The sequence below is a fragment of the Chiloscyllium plagiosum genome, chromosome 1, assembly GCF_004010195.1.
Source record: "Chiloscyllium plagiosum isolate BGI_BamShark_2017 chromosome 1, ASM401019v2, whole genome shotgun sequence".
In the NCBI taxonomy this organism is placed as follows: Eukaryota; Metazoa; Chordata; class Chondrichthyes; order Orectolobiformes; family Hemiscylliidae; genus Chiloscyllium; species Chiloscyllium plagiosum.
In genome coordinates this window covers 113288929-113311349 of record NC_057710.1, presented here as the reverse complement: position 1 = coordinate 113311349, position 22421 = coordinate 113288929, and the positions used below count along the sequence as shown (strand labels likewise).

At 41.4% G+C, this 22421-nt stretch overlaps 1 protein-coding gene across 1 annotated transcript in view; it reads left to right on the top strand.

Moving 5' to 3' along the window:
- lap3 (leucine aminopeptidase 3) overlaps positions 1-22421 on the top strand; it is a 62487-nt gene that overhangs the window by 28226 nt on the left and 11840 nt on the right. Inside the window, exons 7-10 of the mRNA XM_043694323.1 lie at positions 8879-9037; positions 10583-10707; positions 11854-11942; positions 20800-20902. Of these exons, the coding sequence (XP_043550258.1) occupies positions 8879-9037; positions 10583-10707; positions 11854-11942; positions 20800-20902 (476 nt within the window). The remainder of the gene's footprint in view (positions 1-8878; positions 9038-10582; positions 10708-11853; positions 11943-20799; positions 20903-22421) is intronic.

The following is a 22421-nucleotide window of genomic DNA, read 5'->3' as shown; positions in this document are numbered from 1 at the left end:
GCCAGGTGGATGGCAGTGTTTTACAAAGACTCGAAGGTGGTGGTTATCACGAATGGGGTTAAATTGAGCAATATTGGTGTGGAGAGGGGCAGCCAACAGGGATGTCTCCTGTTGCCGCTGCTGTTTACCTTGATACTTGAACCACTGGTGGAGGCTATCTGAAAGGACCCTGAAATAATGGCACCACAATGGGGAACACAAAATCACTCTGTAAGCGGATGATGTCCTTTTGATTTTGACTAACCCTGAAAAGTCCATACCCCGGCTAATACAAAAAGTTAAAAGTTTTTGACAGCTTTTCTAGATACAGGATAAATTTAACAAAATCAGAAGTCATGCCCATGGGGGGATTGGTGGAAGTACCGAAGCTGGAGGACAGAATAGAGTTTCTTTTTAGATGGTCTCAGAAAGGTTTTCTCTATCTGGGGATTTTTAGTACCCCTTATTTCCGGCAGATGTATGGAGCTAACTTTGTGCAGCTGTTTGAGAGAATAAAACAGGACTTGCAGCGATGGGAGGTACTACCCATATCATAGCTAGGCTGTATAGCCTTGATTAAAATGAATGTTCTTCCTTGGTTGTTATATTCTATGAGGATGCTCCAGTTTTTATTGCTGCGGAGGTTTGCAGGATGGCTTGGATCATTTATTTGGTGCCATAGGCACCCCTGAATTAAATAGGAACTTCCGCAGGAAATGGTGGGTGGTGGACCTCCCAGATCTGAAGAGAAACCAAATAGGCACCCTGTTGTCATATTTAGGCGAATGGATGTGCAATGACTCGAAGTCGATATGGCTTGATGTCCCCTCATAAACTTACTGTTCATGGATAAGATGAGATCTGTGACAGTCCGATTATCATAAATACGGTAAAAGCATGGAGGATAATGCGGCAGGGTGAGGACAATTTGCTTAAGACTTTGCCGTTAGTGGGAGCCCCAGGATTTAGACTGGGGTCAATGGACTCCGGCTTCAGAGCATGGGAGGTTAAAGGAATCTGGGAGATTTAGCTGAGGGAGAGGTCTTGATGTCTTTCAGCCAATTAGGTCAGAAATAATGAATCCCTGGAAGGGACCTTTTCCGATATTTCCAAGTTAGGGATTACATACAGAGAAGACCACGCTCTTGGCCCAGGCCTACAAGTCAGACATAGAACGAAGAGTGTTCTGTTGTGAGGGTGCTCGCTCAGTTCGTACCATATATCACCTGCAGAGAGGGAATACCTTGGGGGATATGGAGATACTCCATGAGATTTGGAATTAGGAGTTAGGAGAAGAAATCTCATCGGAAACATAGGATATATAGGGAAATGTAAAGAAAATTTCAATATGCAATAAGGCACAAGCGATGCAATTGACGTTCCTCCACTGGGCCCATACGGTGCCAGAGAGGTTAGCAAATTTTAAGAAAGGATCTTCCCTGAAATGTCCCAAATGTAAAAACACTATTGGCACCCTTACATATTGCTTTTAGTGCTGTGACAAGATCTGTGGAAATGGAGAGCCATAGTGAATGAGCTGGAGATGTTTCTGGGAATGGAAGTTAGGGAGGATCCGGTGTCCCTCCTTTTGGGACTACCGAATCATCCCTCTTTGGGTGAGTACGGGAAAAGATTATTCAATATTCTTACACACTGTGTGAGGAAGAACATCCTAATGAATTGGATATCAGAAAAGCGTCCAGGTCTTGCAGTGTGGCACAGACTTGTGATGGAGCACGTCCCTCAAGATTACCTGACCGGTATGGTGTGCCATGGAACGGAGCAATTTTATAAGACTTGGCGGCCCTTTCTAAATTTTGTAGACATGGATCCATCAGTGGTACTGATTAGGGCCTTTATATAACCACTGGGGCTGTATATGGTGGTCCGGGGACCCTGGGGGAGGGAAGGGCTAGTAAATACGGGTGTAATAACTATTGCTCCAATGGACGGGAGCCTTGATGGCGGTGTGGCGAGTGGAGTAATGTAATATAGTACAAAGTAGTGTAATTTAATTGAAAGTTATTTTACTTAATTTGACCTTATGCTAATTTGGGTTCAGTAAATATGAGACAACTGTATCTTGAAGAATAGCAGGCAATTTATTGTCAATGTTACTGTAATATAATATGATATTATTTTTACTTTGCTGTACTGTTGTAATTTTATAACTTTTTTTTGGTAAAGGAGTGAAAATTTTTTTCAATAAATATATGCTTTAAAAAAAAAGTCTTTGATATTACAAGGATGTTTCCAGAGTTGGAGGATTTGAGCTATAGGGAGAAGCTGAACAGGCTGGGGCTGTTTTCCCTGGAGCATCAGAGGCTGAGAGGTTACTATAGAGGTTTACAAAATTATGAGGGGTGTGGATAGGGTAAATAGGCAAAGTCTTTTCCGTGGGGTCAGGGAGTCCAGAACTAGAGGGCATAGGTTTAGGGTGAGAGGGCAAAGATATAAAAGGGATCTAAGGGGCAACGTTTTCCTGCAGAGGGTGGTACGTGTATGGAATGAGCTGCCAGAGGAAGTGGTGGAGGTTGGTACAATTGCAACATTTAAGAGGCATTTGGATGGGTATATAAATAGGAAGGGTTTGGAGGGAAATGGGCCGGGTGCTGGCAGCTGGGACTAGATTGGGTTGGGATATCTGGTTGGCATGGACGGGTTGGACCGAAGGGTCTGTTTTCATGCTGTACATCTCTGACTCCGTGACTCTATATAAACCAGCAATTTAGTTATCCAATGTCCCACTGTGAACTATGCACACCTCCAGCCTCCAGCATGAGAAGGAAGTGCTGCCACACATTCCACAATTTAACAAATATTATCACCTCATTGACACTGAGAACAGATGTCCCCAATTCATCTGAACAAATGGGTGTCCCTCCTCCTTCCCTCACCCCCACATGGTCGAGCGCCTTCCCGCATCCATCGCAGAAGAAGGCTACCAACTTTCTCACCAGAGCGGCACCTTTGGATTTAATGGGGTAGCAGCATTTACTCTAAGTTTGTCATGCTTTAAGAAAAGATTGAGGCAGTGCTGGAGCTGATATCTGCCATGCTGAAGAAGCATGAGCAGCAGACCCAACCATTGGATCAATGAGTGGAAGCAATCTAGCAGAGGAACCCAGCATTGGAGTCCGTGGTGGAAGCCTCGGGAGGACTGATCCGAACACTGGAAGACCAGGTTCGGGTGCTTTAGGAATAAGTGGACGACCTGAAATATAAAAGTAGAAGAAAAACGTACGGCTCGTGGGTCTCCCGGGGCACGCGGAAGACGAGGACCTCTTTGGAATCTGCGAGAAGTGGCTCCTGAAGTTCCTGGGTCTGGAGGTAAGAGTTGGATTAGGTGAGTGTGGAACGGGCTCACCGAATCGCAATGCGCAGGTCCGGGTTGGATCTGTGCCCGCGCCCGGTCCTAGTGCAACTCCAGCACTATAAAGAAAAACAGTTAGTGATTGAAACAGCAAGAAGACTGGGAAGAAATCCACTGGCTTTAACATGCAAATTATCAGGAATAATGTCTTTCAGGACTTCTCTAGAGCCATAATTAAGAAGAGAGAGGCATTTGATGAAGTCAAGAGGAAATTAAGGGACCTAAACAATCAGTACTCGAGGTACCAGCAGTGTTGTACTTTGTTTATGGAGGGTTGGTCTATAATTTTGATTCGGCAGAAAAGGCAAAGGACTTTATGAACTCTGTGAAATAAAGGACTCTGGTTGGGGATGGTGGGGGGAAAAAAGGGGCGCCATTACGGACAATGGTACAGTTTTTCTTTACTTTCTTTGCCTTTTTTTTCTCTCTCCCTTTTTGTAGTTATCAGTTTTGTAGATTCTGTACTGCCTTGGTGTAAAACCTGATTTATTTCACATTTCAATCGGTTGGTTATTATTTGGGTTTTTTTGTTTGCTGTCCTTCTCTGGAATGGAGGTGGCTATATCTGTGGTTAAGATGTATGCAGAAGAGGTGTGAAGGGGGGAAGGTGGGTGTAAATAACATGCTCTCTTTGTCAGTGAATTGCCTGGGACTCTGGCGTGGCCTCAGCTGGAAGGAGCCAGGTTGGTTGCAAGTATTGGGAGGATTGCACCTGATGGGCAAGGGGGTAGATCTCTAGTCAATTGGGTGTTTGTTTAAGTTAAATGTAGTGGCCAGTTTGTTAGTTATAGTAGTTTTTAGATTTTATAGAGTTAATGTTTTTTTCATTCGCTACACCTCGGATAAGCTTCCCCCTCTTGGGAAGCCATAGGTTGCCATAGGACAACCATGGCTAGTGATCTGTTTAGATGGTGCACCAGAAATGTAAAAGGGAGCCATTCCCCCATTAAAAGAAAGAAGGTGCTTTAGAGCCTTAAGAAGGATACGGTTGACAATGCCCTGCTGCAGGAGAGGTGGGTTATGATATGGAATTCTTCTCCTCCTTTAGCTCCAAGAGTAGAGGAGTGGCTATACTGGTAAGAAGGAGCCTCCCATTCCAGGTAACTGAGCAAATTAAGGACGAACATGGACAGTTCATCATTCTTAAAGCTCTAATACATGGAGAAGAGTATGGTGTCCTGAATGTTTATTCTCCCCCAGCACGCACTCTTACATTTCTAATTGATGCACTTGTTAAATTGGTGAATCTTGGGCTGTGCTGTACGATTATAGGGGGGGATTTTAACTGCCTAATGGATTCAGGGTTAGACAGGATGCTGAGGGGCCTGGCGGGCACGCCCGTGCAATCTAGACAGTTAGTGGATTTGTTTGAGGAGTTGGGATTGGTGGATGTGTGGAGGGTTCTCCAATCTAATGGAAGAGACATCACTTTCTATTCTAACCCACACAAGTGCCACAGACAAATTGATGTGTTCCTTATGCCATCAGTGTGTTTGGACAGAATAGTGGCTTGCAAAATTGGGAATACAACTATCTTGGACCACGCACCAGTGCATTTTGATGTTAAAATCAAGGGTGGCAGAATAGATGCATGGCACTGCGCGCAAGGACTCATTCCTGTTAAGGTATAGCAAATTTGTTGAGTACATTATAAGAAAGTTCAAGATCTTCAGAGCTATCAATTTGGTTACAGCCAGTAATCCGTCAGTACTTTGGGAGGCCACTAAGATATATTTACGTGGCCTGATCATTTTGTATTCAACGACTAGAAAGAGGCAGAGGGGAGAGCAGCAATGGGTGCTGGAGGCCTGGCTGAAGGTTGCTGAAGAAGCGTATTATAATGGGCCTTCAGTGGTCAAGCTGCAGCGGGTCATGGCTCTGCGGGCTGCTCTTGACTCATTGCATACATGGGTGGCAAAAACAGAGGACTCCTTTGCAAAACAAAGATGGTTTGAATTTGGAGATAAGTCAGGTTAGAAAGAAAGGTGCTTTGCAATCCACTATTGGAGAGAGGGCTGGCACAGTTACCTGTGAGATTACCCGTGAGTTGATGAAGATCAATGCTAGATTTCAGGAATACTTTGCAGTTATATCGGTTGGAGGGCGGTGAAGATGATGCAGCGAGAATGCAGTTCTTTTTTGATACCTGGACCTCCCCAGTATAAACGCGGAACAGGCCTCCCTTTTAAATGCACCTATGACGATTCAAGAAGCAATAAAGCATCTCCAGGGTGGCAAAGCATCGGGGCCAGATGAATTCTCGTGTGAGTTTTATATAGAAATGATAAATGTGTTGGCAGAGCCACTTTTGGAGATGTATAGTCATTCATATACTCAGGATTGTCTTCCATCTTCTCTTAGGGAGGCTAATATCTCCCTCATTTTAAAGAAGGGGAAAGACCTTGAAGAATGTGCTTCATACAGACCAATTTCGCTGAATGTGGATTTTAAAATTCTGACAAAGGTGCTCACTCTGAGGTTGGAAAAGGTATTGCCCAATATTATAAAAGAAGATCAGACGTGTTTTATCAAGGGCCGTAGCTCTTCCAACAATATCAGGAGGGTACTGAACATAACGAAAGTATACCAGCAAAGATTGATCCCAATTTTGGTGGTGTCCCGAGACGCAGAAAAGGCGTTTGACTGGGTAGAATGGCTGTACCTGTTTGGGATCCTAGAGCACTTTGGTCTGGGGGGAGCCTTTGCTAGGTGGGTAGCAGTGTTGTATATTGATCCGAAAGGCAGCAATCATTACAAATGTCGGATAATTTTCATATTGGTTGACATAGCCGACAGAGATATCCTCTCTCACCACTGTTATTCACCTTAGCCTCGCCTAACAGCTCAATTACTATCAGGAGGGACCCTGAAATAGTGGCATCAAGAATGGGAATGGAGGAGCATAAGATCGCTCTATATGCTGACAATGTCCTTTTGTTCTTGGCCAATCCAGAAAAATCCATACCCCGATTGATACAAAAAATTAATTTATTTGGCAGTTTTTTGGGATACAGGATGAAATTTTACAAAATCGTAAGCCATGCTGATGGGGGGAAGGTGTGTGGTGGTTAGTGGAAGTGCCTGATCTGAAGGATGGAATGCAGCTCCCGTTTAGATGGTCATCAAAAGGTTTTTGTATTTGGGAATTTTTATTACCCCTGCTTTCCATCAGCTGTATAAGGCTAACTATGTACAATTACTGGAGAGGATAAAACAGGATGTGCAGTGGTGGGAGGGATTACCATTATCATGGTTAGGCCGAATAGCCCTGATTAAAGTGAATGTTCTTCCTCGCCTGTTGTACCCCATGAGAATGCTCCCGTTGTTGCCACCCAGACGAGTGTTATGAAGGGTCAGTGGTTGGCTTGGGTCCTTCATTTGGTGTCATAGGCACCCCTTAATTCAATTATTAAATTGCTACTCCCCGCAGGGTGAGGTGGGGGTGGACCTTCCAGACTTGAAGAGATGTTAAATCTGTGCTCCATTAGCATATGTGGGTAACTGGGGGGGGATTCGGGGTCGATTTGGCTTGACATTGAAGCATCACATTCAAGATACCCCCTAGTTAATCTGTTATTGATGGATAAGATGTAATCCGTGACCGAGCAGTGTAAGAACCCAATTTTTTTGAATATGGTGAAAATTTGGAGGATGATGAGGCAAGATGAGGGCAATTGGCTTAGGACCTCTCTATTTACCCCATTGGTAGGAGCCCTGGAATTTAAACCTGGAGCAATCGACTCTGGCTTTAAGATATGAGAGAGTAAGGGAATCTCTTGTTTGGGAGATTTATTTGAGAGGGAGGTCTTGATATCGTTTAGTCAACTAAGTCAGAAATATGGATTGTCTAAAAGGGACCTTTTCTGGTACTTTCAGAGAAGGGTTTATATACAGAGGAGGACCACGCTCCTGGCTCAGCCTTACAAGTCAGACAGGGAGAAAAGAGTACTCCAGTGCACAGGCACTTTTTCAGTTAGCACTCTGTATCATTTAAGAAAGGGCGTGCCTTAGGAAGTGTGGAGAGACTCTGTGGGACTTGGAATCGGGAACTGAGCGGTTATTTCATTGGAAACATGGGAGGATATCTGGGAAAATGTAAAGAAAATCTCAATATGTAACAAAGCACAGACCATGCAATTGAAGATTTTAAACAGGGCTCATATGGCACCAGAGAGGCTAGCTTTGTTCAAGAGAGGAGTGTCTCCAGGATGTCCCAAATGTAAAATTAATATAGGCACTCTTACATAGAAAAGTACAGCACAGAATAGGCCTTTTGGCCCACGATGTTGTGCCGAGTCTTTAAAAGATAGTCACTGCTTTTGGTTATGTTGCAAGATCCGGAGATACTGGAGTGCCATTCGTAAGGGAGCTGAAGGAAATCCTGGGAAGTGAAATCAAGGTGGATCTGATATTTCTTCTCCTGGGGCTGCCAAACTTGCCCTCTCTGGGGGAACACAGGAAAAGATTGTGTAACATTCTTATGCACTGTGCGAGGAAGAACATTTTCACGAATTGCACGTCGGAAAAACCTCCAGGTCTTATGGGATGGCGCTGGCTGGTAATGGAGTGTCTCTCCCAAGACTACCTTACAAATATGGTGCACCATAAAATGGAGCAGTTTTATAAGACGTAGAGGCCCTTTCTAAATTATATAGATGCAGACTTGTCGGTAATGTTAACTAGGGCCGTGGTATAGCTGTGGGAGTCAGATTGGGCGGCCTGTGGGTCCCTGGGAGGGGGAAGCTAGGAAAACACGGGTACAATGACTTGTGCTTCCAGGGATGGGAGCTTCAGTGGACATGTGGTGAGTGAAATAGTATAAAGTAATGTGATGTAATTTAATTTAATTTGAATTCAACTTAATTTAACTTTATTTAATTTGATTGTAGCTTAGTTTAAGTTAAGTAGATACGTTTGTTCTGGTAGAATAGTAGGTAGTTTATTATTAATAGTATTGTGATGTGACACTGTTGTAATTCCTCTATCTTTTCATATTCTGGTATGCTTTATAGTTGCTTTTGTGAAAGATTTGAAGATGTTTTTATTAAAAATATTTTTTTAAAAAACAGACTGGAAATACTGGAAGACCTTGTAGCTGCGCATGTTGTTGGAAACTGAAATAAAGTTATTGTCCATACCCTCAGATGTATTTGTTAAGCTACTTGACTAGTAATCCAGAATATGGCAGGTTAAGAATTTGAGATGAGATATTTAAAAATCTAATATCACTGAAAAGTTTTTGTTAAAAGTTTGGATGCTGTAAGATGGCAACTGGTTCATTAAGACCCTTCAGAAATGAATACCTGCTGTTCTTACTGGGTCTGGTCTGAACTTGCCTCCAGTTTCACACCAATGTGATTGATCTTAACGCTTTGTGAAATGATCCAGCAAACCATTTGGGAAAACTAGTGATGCAGAATCACAGATATATCTTTCCAGCATTTAACACAATAGCACTTTCTTATGACATAATTTTACTGAAGGAAGGTTCCAGTAATATTTATTTTCCATTTATGTCTTGCATAGACCTAAGTCCTGGATTGAGGATCAACAGATGGGAGCTTTCCTCAGTGTAGCTAAAGGTTCAGATGAAGAACCAGTTTTCTTAGAAATTCACTATAATGGTTCCACAGTTGCCAATGAATCACCACTAGCCTTTGTGGGAAAAGGTGTAACATTTGACAGGTAGGTTCTGACTTTGTCTCATGTTTTCTCACTAAAATATATCAAAAAATCCAAGAAGTTGTGCCCTGTCTTCCCAATCATAAGCATGGTGATGAAATAGTAGATCTAAACTTCAACTGAAAGAAATGGGCAGATTTTGAGTTGAGTAGGGTAATTCAAACTTCAAGAAACATTCTTGACCTAAATCCAGCTCCAACCTATCCACTTTCAGCTTTAACTGAAACTGGAAGTTGCTTGGGTAGCCAACGTAATTCAAAGAAATGGGTTGGAACTTCAAATACAGCAATGAGAATGGATTTTTCTATTTTTGAGCTTACGCCTGTGATCAAACCAGCCTAGAGTTCGGAACCTTAGCAGCTTTGTCAAGACAAGATGATGGATTCTGGCATTAATTACTTCCATATACCTGCTTGTGGAAATTCCATAGCCAGAAGGTCCACCAATGACCTTCCCCACCAGTTCCTGACCTCCCCCTCTCATCAAGTCCCCATAATCCATACACCCAATAGATCCTGACCTATTCTCCACCTTAGATGCTCCCCCCTCCCCATATCCCTGTGAAACAATGTCTCTTCCAGTTTTAGGCTGTAATTATTCCCCGTTCCTCTCCAGGAAGATTCCAATCTCCTCCATGGCAAGACAAATGGCATTATTCTCATTCTCTGTCCCCACCACATACACACACACACACCCCTCCCTCACATTTAGGACCGGGCACTTTCACAGGCTCCAATTCTCTCTGTCATGACAGTCCTCCTTCTGCTTTACCTTCCCCCATCCCTCCTCCAGTCAACACTCTAGTCATTCCCTCCTTGAATGTCTCCTGTTTCCTGATATAGGTTCACCTGTTCCAATAACCATTAATAATCAGCACCTTGCCTGAGGCATTTAGAGAATAAATTGATCTGTGATAGCAGAGCTGGCTGAAACTCTACAGTGTGTGATAGTATCCACTTAATGCTGGCCAGTCCAGTAAAAGTTATTTTAAAGTAAAAGATATCATTTTTTGTTTCTAAATTTTCCATTTTACTACTATTGAACTTTAGGAGAATTTGGTTTATAAATTCTGACAGAGCAAACTCCCATGACAAAAAGTACCTTTTGTCCTCTAAGTCATAAGTCAGGTTTCCACTTCTCCGTTTCAAAACATAAAGGCATTACTTACTTCATTAGTGAAGGCTTTCATGGGATTTTCATCCAAGGTAAACCACAGCATATGTCGTGATCCAAATCTGCCATCCCTTCAGTGTACCCTGACCTAGCTTTGGGCATTATTGAATAGAATGTTGATAATAACATTTGAACTCAAACTCTTGTTGTTTGAGGGTTTTTTTCAGGTTTTTGTTGAAGTATCTCAGAATATTGGAAAGCTAACTGAAATAGTCTGCCAGAGAGCTACAGTAATCACTTAGATTCCTCATAAATTCATTCCAACTGGACTTTGTATGCTGGGAGAAGTTAAATTTAGTTGTTGAACTGAATAGTATATTGTATTCCTGCATATGGTATTGTGTTTTAGCTGACTGTATTTCCATCTTTTGGCAGTGGTGGAATTTCAATCAAACCTGCTTCAGGTATGGAAGCAATGAGAGCTGACATGGGCGGAGCAGCAACAATCTGTTCTGCCATCATCACTGCAGTATCTTTACAACTTCCCGTTAACATTATAGGTAAAAGAGCAGAATATGATTCTCTTGTAAGGTTGACAACTTTGAGATGTTACTAAAATTAGTATTAGCGTTTTTACTCCGCCTTAGTTACAAACGTTATGAATCTCAGAACATTGAACCCTTTGGGTACTGATTACCATTTCTTGCATTTAAAATATGAAAGCGTTATCTATGACCACATAATTTATGTAGCATTATAGAAAGTATCGCATGGAATCACATTTTAAAACCATGGAATAGTTGTATTTTTTGTTTGTGAAGATTTTCTTGCTCATACTTTGTTTAATTTCAAAAGGTTAAATTCACATCTCTGGAATGGCATTTTTAGAATTAGTTTGGTTTTTAAAAATAGTTTATCTCAAAACATTGATGTTTATTTTGTCCTAAATATTTACCTGAATTTATGTCCAGCAACTTTGGTTTAATCGGCACCTTTTCACCTGGCAAAAATTATATAACTCAAATTTCAAGATGTTTGAGTATTTATGCTGTACATAAAGTATAACAGTGATGTCTGTACCCCTGCATTACATTTCTGTTACTTACAGTATGTTTTTACATTGATTTTATGAGGTGTGTTGACGTCTTTACATAGATATTTAGGGGGGATATTGTCTCAAAGCTTCACTTGGTCAGGGTTTACTGCAGTTATGCGTACCTTTTGATTATCTGGAATATTAGATCAACCAGCACATTCCTGGTCCCGGAGGTGATGGTTAATAAAATGTTTGCTATATTAATTCAGCTGAGAAATAATTGTCGCCTATCCATCATTTATTAAATGATCTAGCAGTAGAAAAAGGAAGATTTGAAGTGCCTTGCTTCCCTCCCAAAAGGAGTTTGGGTTGTCCACTCACCACTCCCCCAAAAAAACATTCTTTATTTGTTGAGGTGAACTATCCATTCTGTCAGAAATCACTTCTTTGATCACATTCAGTTTTTTAAAATTTTGTTAATATTCTGTAATGTCTCTAAATTGTGAAAGAATAAGAAGAAAACACAGGTTCTGAAAAATAATTTTACTTTGCTGAATTTGCATGTAATTCTTACCACCTGTATTAGGGGATCCCAGGATATGGAGAACCGTACTTCCTTCCGGTGAATAAGTTTTGTTACCAACTTTATTACTCCTCATATTACTTGTAGGCCTGGCTCCTCTGTGTGAGAATATGCTTAATGGCAGAGCAAACAAACCTGGTGATGTAGTCAAGGCAAAGAATGGGAAAACAATACAGGTAAATTTTATCTTTATTATTGAAACGTGGTTAGCCATAATTCTGTCAACTTCAGTTTTATTTATTTATTCATGCAATGAGGGCATCATTGGCTAGGCCAGCATTTATTGTCCATCTCTAATTGCCTAGCGAGCAGTTAAGAGTCGACCACATTGCTGTGGGTCTGGAGTCGTGTGTACGCCAGACCAGGTAAGGATAGCAGTTTCCTTCTCCGAAGGGCATTAGCGAACCACATTGGTTTTTCTGATAATCAGCCATATATTCATGTTTATTATTAGACTCTTAATTCCACAATATTATTGAATTCAACTTCCACCATCTACCACAGTGAGATTTGAAACTTGGTTGCCAGAACATTACCTGGGTCACTGCATTAACAGTCCATTGACAATACCTTGAGGCGGTCGCCCCCTCCCCCCTCTTTAAGCTCAGAATTTTTAGTTCAGAAACAAATCAGATGTTTTCTGGATATCCATGTGGATAACATTCATTGACACTCCAATATACATGATGTTAGTGACCTCAAATGCCAGACTGGACTTACCTACCAAATATCCCTGCTGATGTTCTTTGGTTCGTTCATACTGGCTGTGTGCTCTGTTTAGTGAAAGATTCCAAAGTTTTCTCAATAAATTTCATTAAATTGACAGTTTTAAATCTTCTTGAATAATTGAGTGCCATTTTTCAGTTTTCCAAGACACAATTCAAATCTAGAGAGTTTCATAAAATTAAAAGTTAGGTCATTCGGGAGAAAATCAAAATGCACTGTTTGACATGAAGGAAATTCAGCTGTGGGCGTTGCTTGTTTGACCAGCATTTGTTGACCACCCCTAATTGCTCTAATAAGGTGATTTTGAGCTAAAATGGTGTTTCCTTGAAAAACATTGTCCTGTCCTTTGCTTTGCTTCATTTATATAATTCAGCATGGTAATATTGCCTATTGTTAGCCTGTATTTGGAAGAAAGATGCAATTTATACTTGTGTCTCTCCAGGCTTACATATTACGAACATAAGGAACAGGAGTAGGCCACTCAGTCCCTTGAGACTGCTCTGCCATTCAATAAGATCATGGCAGATCTGATTATTCCACATTTCTGCCTATCCCTCGCTTATCAAGAATCTACTTATGTTTACCTTAACATGTATTTGAAGACTCTAGTTCTACTGCCTTTTGAGGAAGAGTTTATCAAAAACTCACGACTCCATGAGAATTTTTTAAAATCTCTGTCCTGAATGTGACTCCTTATTTTTAAACAGTGATCCCCAGTTCTTGATCCATTCACAGCTGAAAACATCCTTCCTACATCCGCCCTGTCAAGACCCCTCAGGATCTTACATGTTTTCCTCGTCACCTCTTATTCTCTAAACCCCAGTGGATGCAAACCTAGCTTGTCCATTCTTATCTTATAAGACAGACTTCTCATTTTGGGTATTAGACTAGTAAACCTTCTCTAAAATTGTTCCAACATTTACATCCTTTCTTCAATAAAGATACCAGCACTTTACACCAGTATTCCATATATGGTTTTACCAATTGTCCTCTAAAAGTGAAGCATATCCTCCCTACATTTGTATTCAATTCACCTTGCATTAAGCTATTAGATTTTGTGAGCTTTCCTTATTGCTTTCTATACCTGCAAATTAACTTTGTGTTAGTATCTAATCTCTATCCCAGAGCTCTACACCATTTAAATCATATGTTGTTTTTGTTGCTGATGAAGTGGACATTTTCCTACATTATATTCCATATGCCAGACCTTTCCTCGCTTAGCCTGTTTGTATCTCTAACAGTAATGCATGCGTAATGTTGAGAATACATTATTGCTGCAACTAATGAGAAAGAATTCTGGCTTTGAGAGGACGAAGGACCTGTGCTGATAATTGCCTAGCAACCTCTCTGTTCTTAAAGTTGGTTTTAAGACACAGAAGTCCGTGAGTTAGAGGGGGTAAATTCAGAACAGAAATGCGGAGACATTTCTTCAGCCAGAGAGTGTTGGGCCTGTGGAATTCATTGCCACAGAGTGCAGTGGAGGCTGGGACGCTAAATGTCTTCAAGGCAGAAATTGATAAATTCTTGATGTCACAAGGAATTAAGGGCTACGGGGAGAATGCGGGTAAGTGGAGTTGAAATGCCCATCAGCCATGATTGAATGGCGGAGTGGACTCGATGGGCCGAATGGCCTTACTTCCGCTCCTATGTCTTATGGAGTAGAGAAGATACCCCAGAAACTCTCTTCTGAAGTCCTTCTTCATGGAATAAATTCCTGAGAACGTTTATTAGGTGAAGCCTTTGACTCAATTGTGGCTGGTCAGCAGAACTAATTGAAGATTCCAACACAGAAACTTTCAGTACGTTTTGAGATGAAATATTCTGACCCATTCATTGATTTTAATTTATAGTAGGGTTTTATTTTATCCTTTTGATTATTTACTGGCTATTTATTCCAGTATTAGTGGTATGCCATCAAGTGCTCTTGTGCAGATAGCACTTATAAAACCCAATAAGTGTACAATTATCTCCCCACCGCCATTCTCATGTACAAAAGTCAAGCTGGCAAGTTTTTTTCTTTGAACTTTGAGGGGTGATCATTGCAACCCAATGTAAATTTTGAAGATTTTGGAAAAGATGGTTAAAAATAACATAATCAGCAACAGACATTGCAGAGATGGAATGTGATCAGATCTTGGAAGGAGTTATTGGGGAAGATAAGGATTTTAAATATAATTTTGTGGACTGTGAGCCAGCGTGATTGTCAAGACTATGATTGTGTTGAAGAACAAGACTTTGTGAGAGACTGTAAATTAGCGACAGTGTTTATGCAGAACAAGAGACATGTAGAGTATGTACAGCATTAGAATACTTGAAAATGTTTTTGTACAGGTTGCTGTAGCAAAAGGGGTCACTTACAGTCAGAATCAGGGACCATCGTGGAGATGAAAGCAAATGGCCATGGTCTGTGCCAAGGTGCTATTTTGGAGATCAACTTGTTTTAACAAGACATTGATTACAACTGATTTGATTCATTTTGACTGGCTGGTTAGCAGTAGGGTCAGTGGTAGAATGTAAGGGGAATGGGAATATAGTGCAACTAAAAATGATTCAGTCTTCTGAGACTTCAAATTGATTTTCAGCTGGAGCTGTTGAGGGAGTGTTAAATATTCCACTATTAGGAAAGGAATTGCTGATTTGATTGTTAATTGGTAAACTGATGGTTGGAAACTGAAGTTTGATCTTGGGACAAATATGGTGAATGTTTATCTATGCAAATTGATTGGTCCAGAAATCTGGCTGGCACCAGAACTGTTCTGACTGATATCAGGAAAAATGTACTCACTTACCAGCCCCTGGTTTTCCTGGTCAGTCTTGGAATGCTGATCTCTCCCTGGAACCTATACACAGAAAGTTGGGTAGAATGTTCAGTACAGTACAGGGATATTTCAGCCATCCTCACCGTGATGCTGGAAGAGCTGAGAATGTCCCTTAAGGGTGGCACCAGATAATAGAATAATATATGGATTTAATCTGCAAGGTAAGTTGATCGGAACATAATGTAGCATCTTTCAGGTATTACATAGCTTTTTATTATTTTTGTCTGTTTCTTTTGAACATTTACTAATTGTACATTTAACATAAATGTAAGATAATGTTTTTGTTTCTGTTAAACATTTCCTAATATTTTTTATTAATAACTTGCAAGTATAAAGAAATTGAGGACCAGAGGCCACAATTTAAAATTTTGCAAAAGAAGCAAATGTAAAGTGAGAAAATAACATTAAAGTAAATAGTTAGGGGCTGGAATTCAGTGCCTGTGAGTGTGGCGAAGGCAGGTTCAGTTGATGCATTCAGGAAGGAATTGGACGATGATTGAAATAGGAACAATGTGCAGGGTTGTGGGAAAAAGGCAGGAGATTATCACTTAGTTGAAATACGTGGAGAGCTAGTACAGACATGATTGGCTGAATGGCTCCCTCTGCACCTTAATAATTGTATTATTTTGTTACATAACAGTCATGATTCTTTAGAGTGAGTGAAGTAAGTATCAATGGTGGAGGAGCTGACGTACGTGGGTAGGGTGATAATCTTTGAGTAGGCTAGTAGGTGGGTAGGATGGAAGGCTTGTCCCTGTTGGCAATATAGACATGTGTAGGCCATTCAACCAGTCAAGCCTGCTCTGCCATTCACTAGATTATGGCTGATCATTTACCTTAACACTACTTTGTAATGTATCAATACCCTTCTCCAAATGTCCCAGCATCATAGGTGCTAGTCAACTCGATTCACTTCACATAATATGAAGAAACAGCTGAAGGCACTGGATACTGTAAGTGCTAGTTGACAATACTTTGGAAATTGTACTGAGGATTTGTGCACTAGAACTTCTCTTAGGTACAGAGCTAGCACTGGATCTACCCGGCAATGTGCCACATTGTCCAGGTATGTCCTGTGCAAAAAAGACAGACAGGATAAATCCATTCCAGCCAATTATCACCCCAAAAGTCTACTCTCAATCACCAGTAAAGTGATGGAAGTGATCATCAACAGTGCTATTAAAGTGGCATTGCTTTGCAATAATTTTCTCTGATGCCCAGTTTGGGTCCTCATCTGTTGCCCTTGTTACAGCCTTGGCCCAAGCACTCACAAGAGAATGGCTGCCCTTAACATAAGGCTGCATTTGACCAAGTGTGGCATCAAGAAGTCTGAGCAAAATTGGAATAAATAGGAAGTAGAGGGAAAACTCTGCATTGGATGGAGCCATACCAGCCACAGAAAGAATTGTAGTGGTTGTTGGCTATCAGTCTTCTCAGCTCCAAGACATCTCAGCAGGAATTCCTTATGATTGTGTCTTTGGTCTAACCATCTTCAGCTGCTTCATCAATGACCTTCCCTTGCTTATAAGGTCAGAGCTGGGGATGTTTGCTGATGGTAGCACAATGTTCAGCACCATTTGACACTCCTAAGTTACCGAAGCAGATCGCGGTCAAATGCAGCAATATCTGAACAATATTCAGGCTTGGGCTGACAAGTGGCCAGTATGATGAATGCCACAGAGTGGTGGCAATGCTAATCTTTAACAAGCGAATCTAATCATCACCCTTGACATTCAGTGATATCACTATCACAGAATTCTCTGCTATTAACATTCTAGGAGTTTTGAATGTAGGTTTGCTCGCTAAGCTGGAAGGTTCATTTCCGACATTTTGTTACCTTACTAGGTAACATCTTCAGTGGGCCTCAGGTGAAGCAATGCTGAAAATTCCTGCTTTCTGTGTATATGTTTGGGTTTCTTTGAGTTGGTGATGTCATTTCCTGTGGTGATGTTATTTCCTGTGGTGAAGTCACTTCCTGTTCCTTTTCTCAGGGGTAGTAGATGGGGTCTAACTCTAGATTGGGTACCCAATGAACACAGTCTGCCGATTTCTCAACAACAAACCCAAACAAGCAGACAAAACATGTCCAGAAACCCTACCCACTCTCCCCTGCATCAAAGACATCTTGGAAATGACTGCCAGACTACTCAGACCCCTTGGCAGCATGGTAGCCCACAAACCCACCAACCCATGACCCTGTCTCACTAATATCCTCACATACGGATGAGGAAGGACACCACTTTGACTGGGACAACACATTCATCCTCGGACAAGCCAAACAAAGACACACATGAGAATTCTTAGAAGCATGGCATTCCAACTGGAACTCTATCAACAAACATATCGAGTTAGACCCCATTTACTACCCCTGAGAAAAGGAACAGGAAGTGACTTCACAGGAAATGACATCACCACCCCAAAGAAACCCAAACATATAAATCGAAAGCAAGAATTTTCAGCATTGCTTCGCCTGAGGCCCACTGAAGATGTTACCTAGTAGGGTAACGAAACATCTGGAAATGAACCTTCCAGCTCAGCGATCAAACCTACACCCAAAACCTCAACCTGATCTATAAATCTTTTCAAAATTCTAGGAGTTACCATTAACTAGAAACTGATATAGATGAAGCAAATTAAAACTGTAACTACAACAGCAAATCAGAAGTTAGGAATTCTGCATTGAGTAACTCATCTGCTGACTCTCTAAAATCTGTCCACCGTCTATATGACAAAAGTTAGGAGAGTGATGGGAAACTTCCCACTTGCCTTGATGAGTGCAGCCCCCAGAACATTCTTAGAGTAATACAGCACAGAAACAGACACTTCGGTCCAACTCTTCCGTGTTGACCTAACATTCCAATCTGACCTTGTCCCATTTGCCAGCATTTGATTCATATCATTCTAAACTCTTCCTATTCATGTACCCATCCAGATGCCTTTAACTGTAATTGTATCAGCCTCCTCCACCTCCTTTGGCAGCTCATCGTATTCACACCTCGTCTGTGTGAAAAAGTTACCCCTTAGGTCCCTTTTAAATCTTTCCCCTCTCACCTATGACCTCGAGTTTTGGACTCCCCACCCTGGGGAAAATACCTTGTCTATTCACCCTATCCATGCCCCTAATGATTTTATAAACCTCTATAAGTTAACCCTTCAGCCTCCGACGCTTCAGGGAAAAAAGCCCCATTCACCCTATTCCTAAGACTCAAACCCTTTAGTTCTGGTAACATCCTTCTAAATCTTTTCTGCACCCTCTTAAGTTTAACAACATTATTTCTGTAGAAAAACGACCAGAATTGTATGCAGCGTTCTAAAAGTGACCGAACTAATGTCCTGTACAGCCACAACATGACATTCCAACTCCTATGCTCAATATCTGACCAAGAAGTTTAACATCATTCAGGCCAAGCAGTCACTTGATTGGTGCCACAGCCACAAGCATCCATTCTTTCCACCACAGCATAGCAGTAGCACTGTGTACCATCTTCAAAGGTACATTACAGAAAATCACCAGTGCTCCTTAATCAGCACATTCCAAACCCACAACATTATCATCTAGAAGGGCAAGAGCAGCACATAAATGGAACACTACCATCTGAAGATTCCCCACCATGTTGGCCACCATCCGGATTCCCTCCTAAGAGCATTGTTGATGTATCTACACCAAATGTACTGCATCAGTTCAAGAAGGCTGCGTACAACTGTCTTCTCAAGGGCAGTTGTAGATAGGCAATAAATGCTGGCCTAGTCAGCAAAGCCTTGATTCCTTGAATTAATAATTTTAAAAGTCCTTTGATGACATTAGTCTCCAGAAATGTATCAGTTTTTGAACTTGCACAGATCGATGGCATCGCATGTTCAAAAGATTCATCACCCTCTGAGTAAAGAAATTACTCAGTTCTCAGAAATATATCTCAGTTTTAAATGGGCTACCTCTTTCCAATCTTGGCTTGTTTACCCTGGCTGATGAACCTACTTAGGTCTCTCCTGTCACACCTGGTAAGAATTGGGCAACTTTTAAAGATATCCCTTTTCATCCTTCAGAACTGTAAAGAATAAACATCCACTTTCCTCAATCTGTGCTCTTAAGTCAATCCTGTCATCCAGGGACTCCTCTGGTGAACCTCCATTGCACTCTGCCTACCACAATACTTCTGATGTAGTGTCACCAAAGCTCTACACAATTACAGCAAGACATCTTTATTCCTGTCCTTGAATCCCCTTGTGATCAAGGCCAATGGACCATTTGCTTTCTTTGTTGCACCTACATGCTAGTCTTTCCTACTCATTAGCAAGAATACTGGAATAAGATGTCACTTCCACTTATGGTGGAAGTATTGAATAAGATTACTTGCACAATGGTGTTGTCACTGAGTCCCTGCACAACACAAGTGCTGTGGGGGAAAATAAGCTCTACTGCTGTGCAGCCGTAGTGTGGAGACAAAATAGACCAGGGATTCAGAAATTCCTCATCAGAAAACAATTTATAAATGGTGGATAAAAAAGAACATGATCTATCTAAGTCTGCTTGAAGCCTCTTGCACCTTATTCACAATTTACATTCCCACCAGTTTTGTGTCACTAGCAAATGTGGAAATATTTCAACAGCTGGGCCTTAGCACTATTTCTAATAATACCCAATTAATAACAGCCTGAGAATGATCTATTTAATCCTACTCTCTTTTCTGTCTGTAACCAAATCTCATACATACCACTATATTGCCCCAATCCTATACAAGATGGATAGCATGGCAAGTGGGTAGGTTGGCAGATGGTTAGAGTATTGGAATGACATAATGATAGAGGGGTCACAGGTTGGCCAGTGGGTAGGTGGATCAGGCAGGGTTCTGATCCATTCAGATCAGGGGAAGTCAGGTGATGAAGTCAGGTTGAGAGACTGGATTGTCAGGGAGTGTCTGGTGGCATTTGGAGGGGGAGGTGTGGGAGTGTTTGGTGCATTGTCTGATGGTGACCCAGAATCAGGGTTTAGGTAGGGGTAGCAATTGAAGTTGGTGGGTGGTCGATGGATGGTATTGAAGTCAGGTCAACAATTGTGTCGAACAGTTCTGTCATTGCCCAGTGATTGGAACAGATTTCAATCCTCTAATGATTCCTGGGTAACTGTCTAGGTAAGTGAATTAGAACCTTCTGAAGTCTCTAATTTTCAAAGTTGGAGACTTTCTTGGAGGTTCCTAATGCCAGCTAATTGTGTAGGAGAAGTTTAAACTACTGGGGCCATTTGCATGTGATCAGGTGTACTGGAACTTTTGCCTGGTCCTGATTTGTAAGCTTTGTACAATACTGCAATGTCGATCTTCACATCAGATGATCTGGGCCCTAATTTATGAAAGCATCAGATGTAATTGACTTGGAGAAGAACCCTAAGTTTTCACACCATCCGTTGTTGTGCATGTTGGGATTTCAGGTATGGATCTTATTTGTGAAGTTCATAAAATCCTCACTGCTTGTATTCTCCTCTATCTTTAAGGTGGATAATACCGATGCTGAAGGTCGTTTGATACTAGCCGATGCCCTATGCTATGCACACAGCTTTAACCCCAAAGCAATTGTAAATGCTGCAACATTGACAGGTATTGCAACGCTGTCTTTGATGCTGCATAAGCTCTGAGAGGCTTGAAGAATAAGACAGTGGTTTACTAAGTGATTTCATCAAGAATAAGAGTGCTGAAATATGATTCAACTACAACTGCAGCTTTTTGCTAGTTGAGCATTGAATGTGAAAAAAAAAATGCTTTGGACATGATGTTGCTGGCAGGATTGGCATTTACTTTCCCTGAGAAGATGATAGTGAGGCATCTTGAATATGAAATCCATGTGATATCTTTTGTAGTAGTTTCAAAAGAGAGAGAGAACCTGCACAGTTACCACCTTTGCTGTTTGAATTCGTGTATCGCTGGACATCGGAGTGCATCTGGGAAAATTAACAAACAGTGAAATTCACAACTAATCTTGGAGGAACTGTTGGGTGAAGTTCACAACACAGAATCAGATAAGTTAATCGTTGTTTTAAGTCTGTCCAAGAGAAAGGCTGCAGTAGTGAGTATAGTGGATTCTTTCTTGATTATATGTTTTTGGAGATAAGTCTCTTGATTAAACTTAAAATATAAGCCATAACTATTAATTTAACCTGGGGCAGTGTTTGTCGAGGAATAAGACGGTGTTATTTTCTGGGTCTGTAGATTGTGAAGGAGCAAAAATGGCCTTCAGTACAATGATATGTACTTCTGGTCAGATGTGGGAGTTTAAAGGGAGTTTAAGGATTACTGCAGATTATATCTGCCATAAATGATGTTGGATGCAAATCTTATCAGATTGAGTGGATCGGTTGGAGAGACAGATAGAAGCGATGAGGAATTTGCAACAGCAACAGTATGTGATGGAAGGCAGTTAATAGGAAGGGGGGAAAGTCTCAGATACAGTCACATAGATGGGTTAACTCCAGGAAGGGTGAGAGAGGTCTGCATCTAGGGCAGGAGTCTTTTGTGGATATACCCATTTCAAACAGGTATGCTGTTTTGGAAAATGTAGGGAGTGATGGATTCTCAGGGGAACGCAGCACGAACAGCCAAGTTTCTGGTATTGAGACTGGCTCTAATGCAACGAGGGGTACGTCGGTTTCCAAGAGATCAATTGTGTTAAGGGATTCTGTAGTCAGAGGTACAGACAGACGTTTCTGTGTCCAGCAGCGAAAAAGCAGAATGGTGTGTTGTTTCCCTGGTGCCAGGATCAAGGATGTCTCAGAGAGGGTGCAGAATGTTCTCACGGAGGAGAGGGGCCAGCAGGAGGTCATTGTCCACATTGGAACCAACGACATTGGAAGGGAGATTACAAAGGCTTAGGCAGAAATTTAAAAAGGAGGTCCTCAAGGGTGGTAATATCTGGATTACTCCCAGTGCTACGAGCTAGTGAGGGCAGGAATAAGAGAATAGAGCAGATGAATGCATGGCTGAGGAGCTGGTGTATGGGAGGAGGATTCACATTTTTGGATAATTGGAATCTCTTTTGGGGTAGAAGTGACCTGTACAAGAAGGACGGATTGCACCTAAATTGGAAGGGGACTAATATACTGGCAGGGAAATTTGCTAGAAC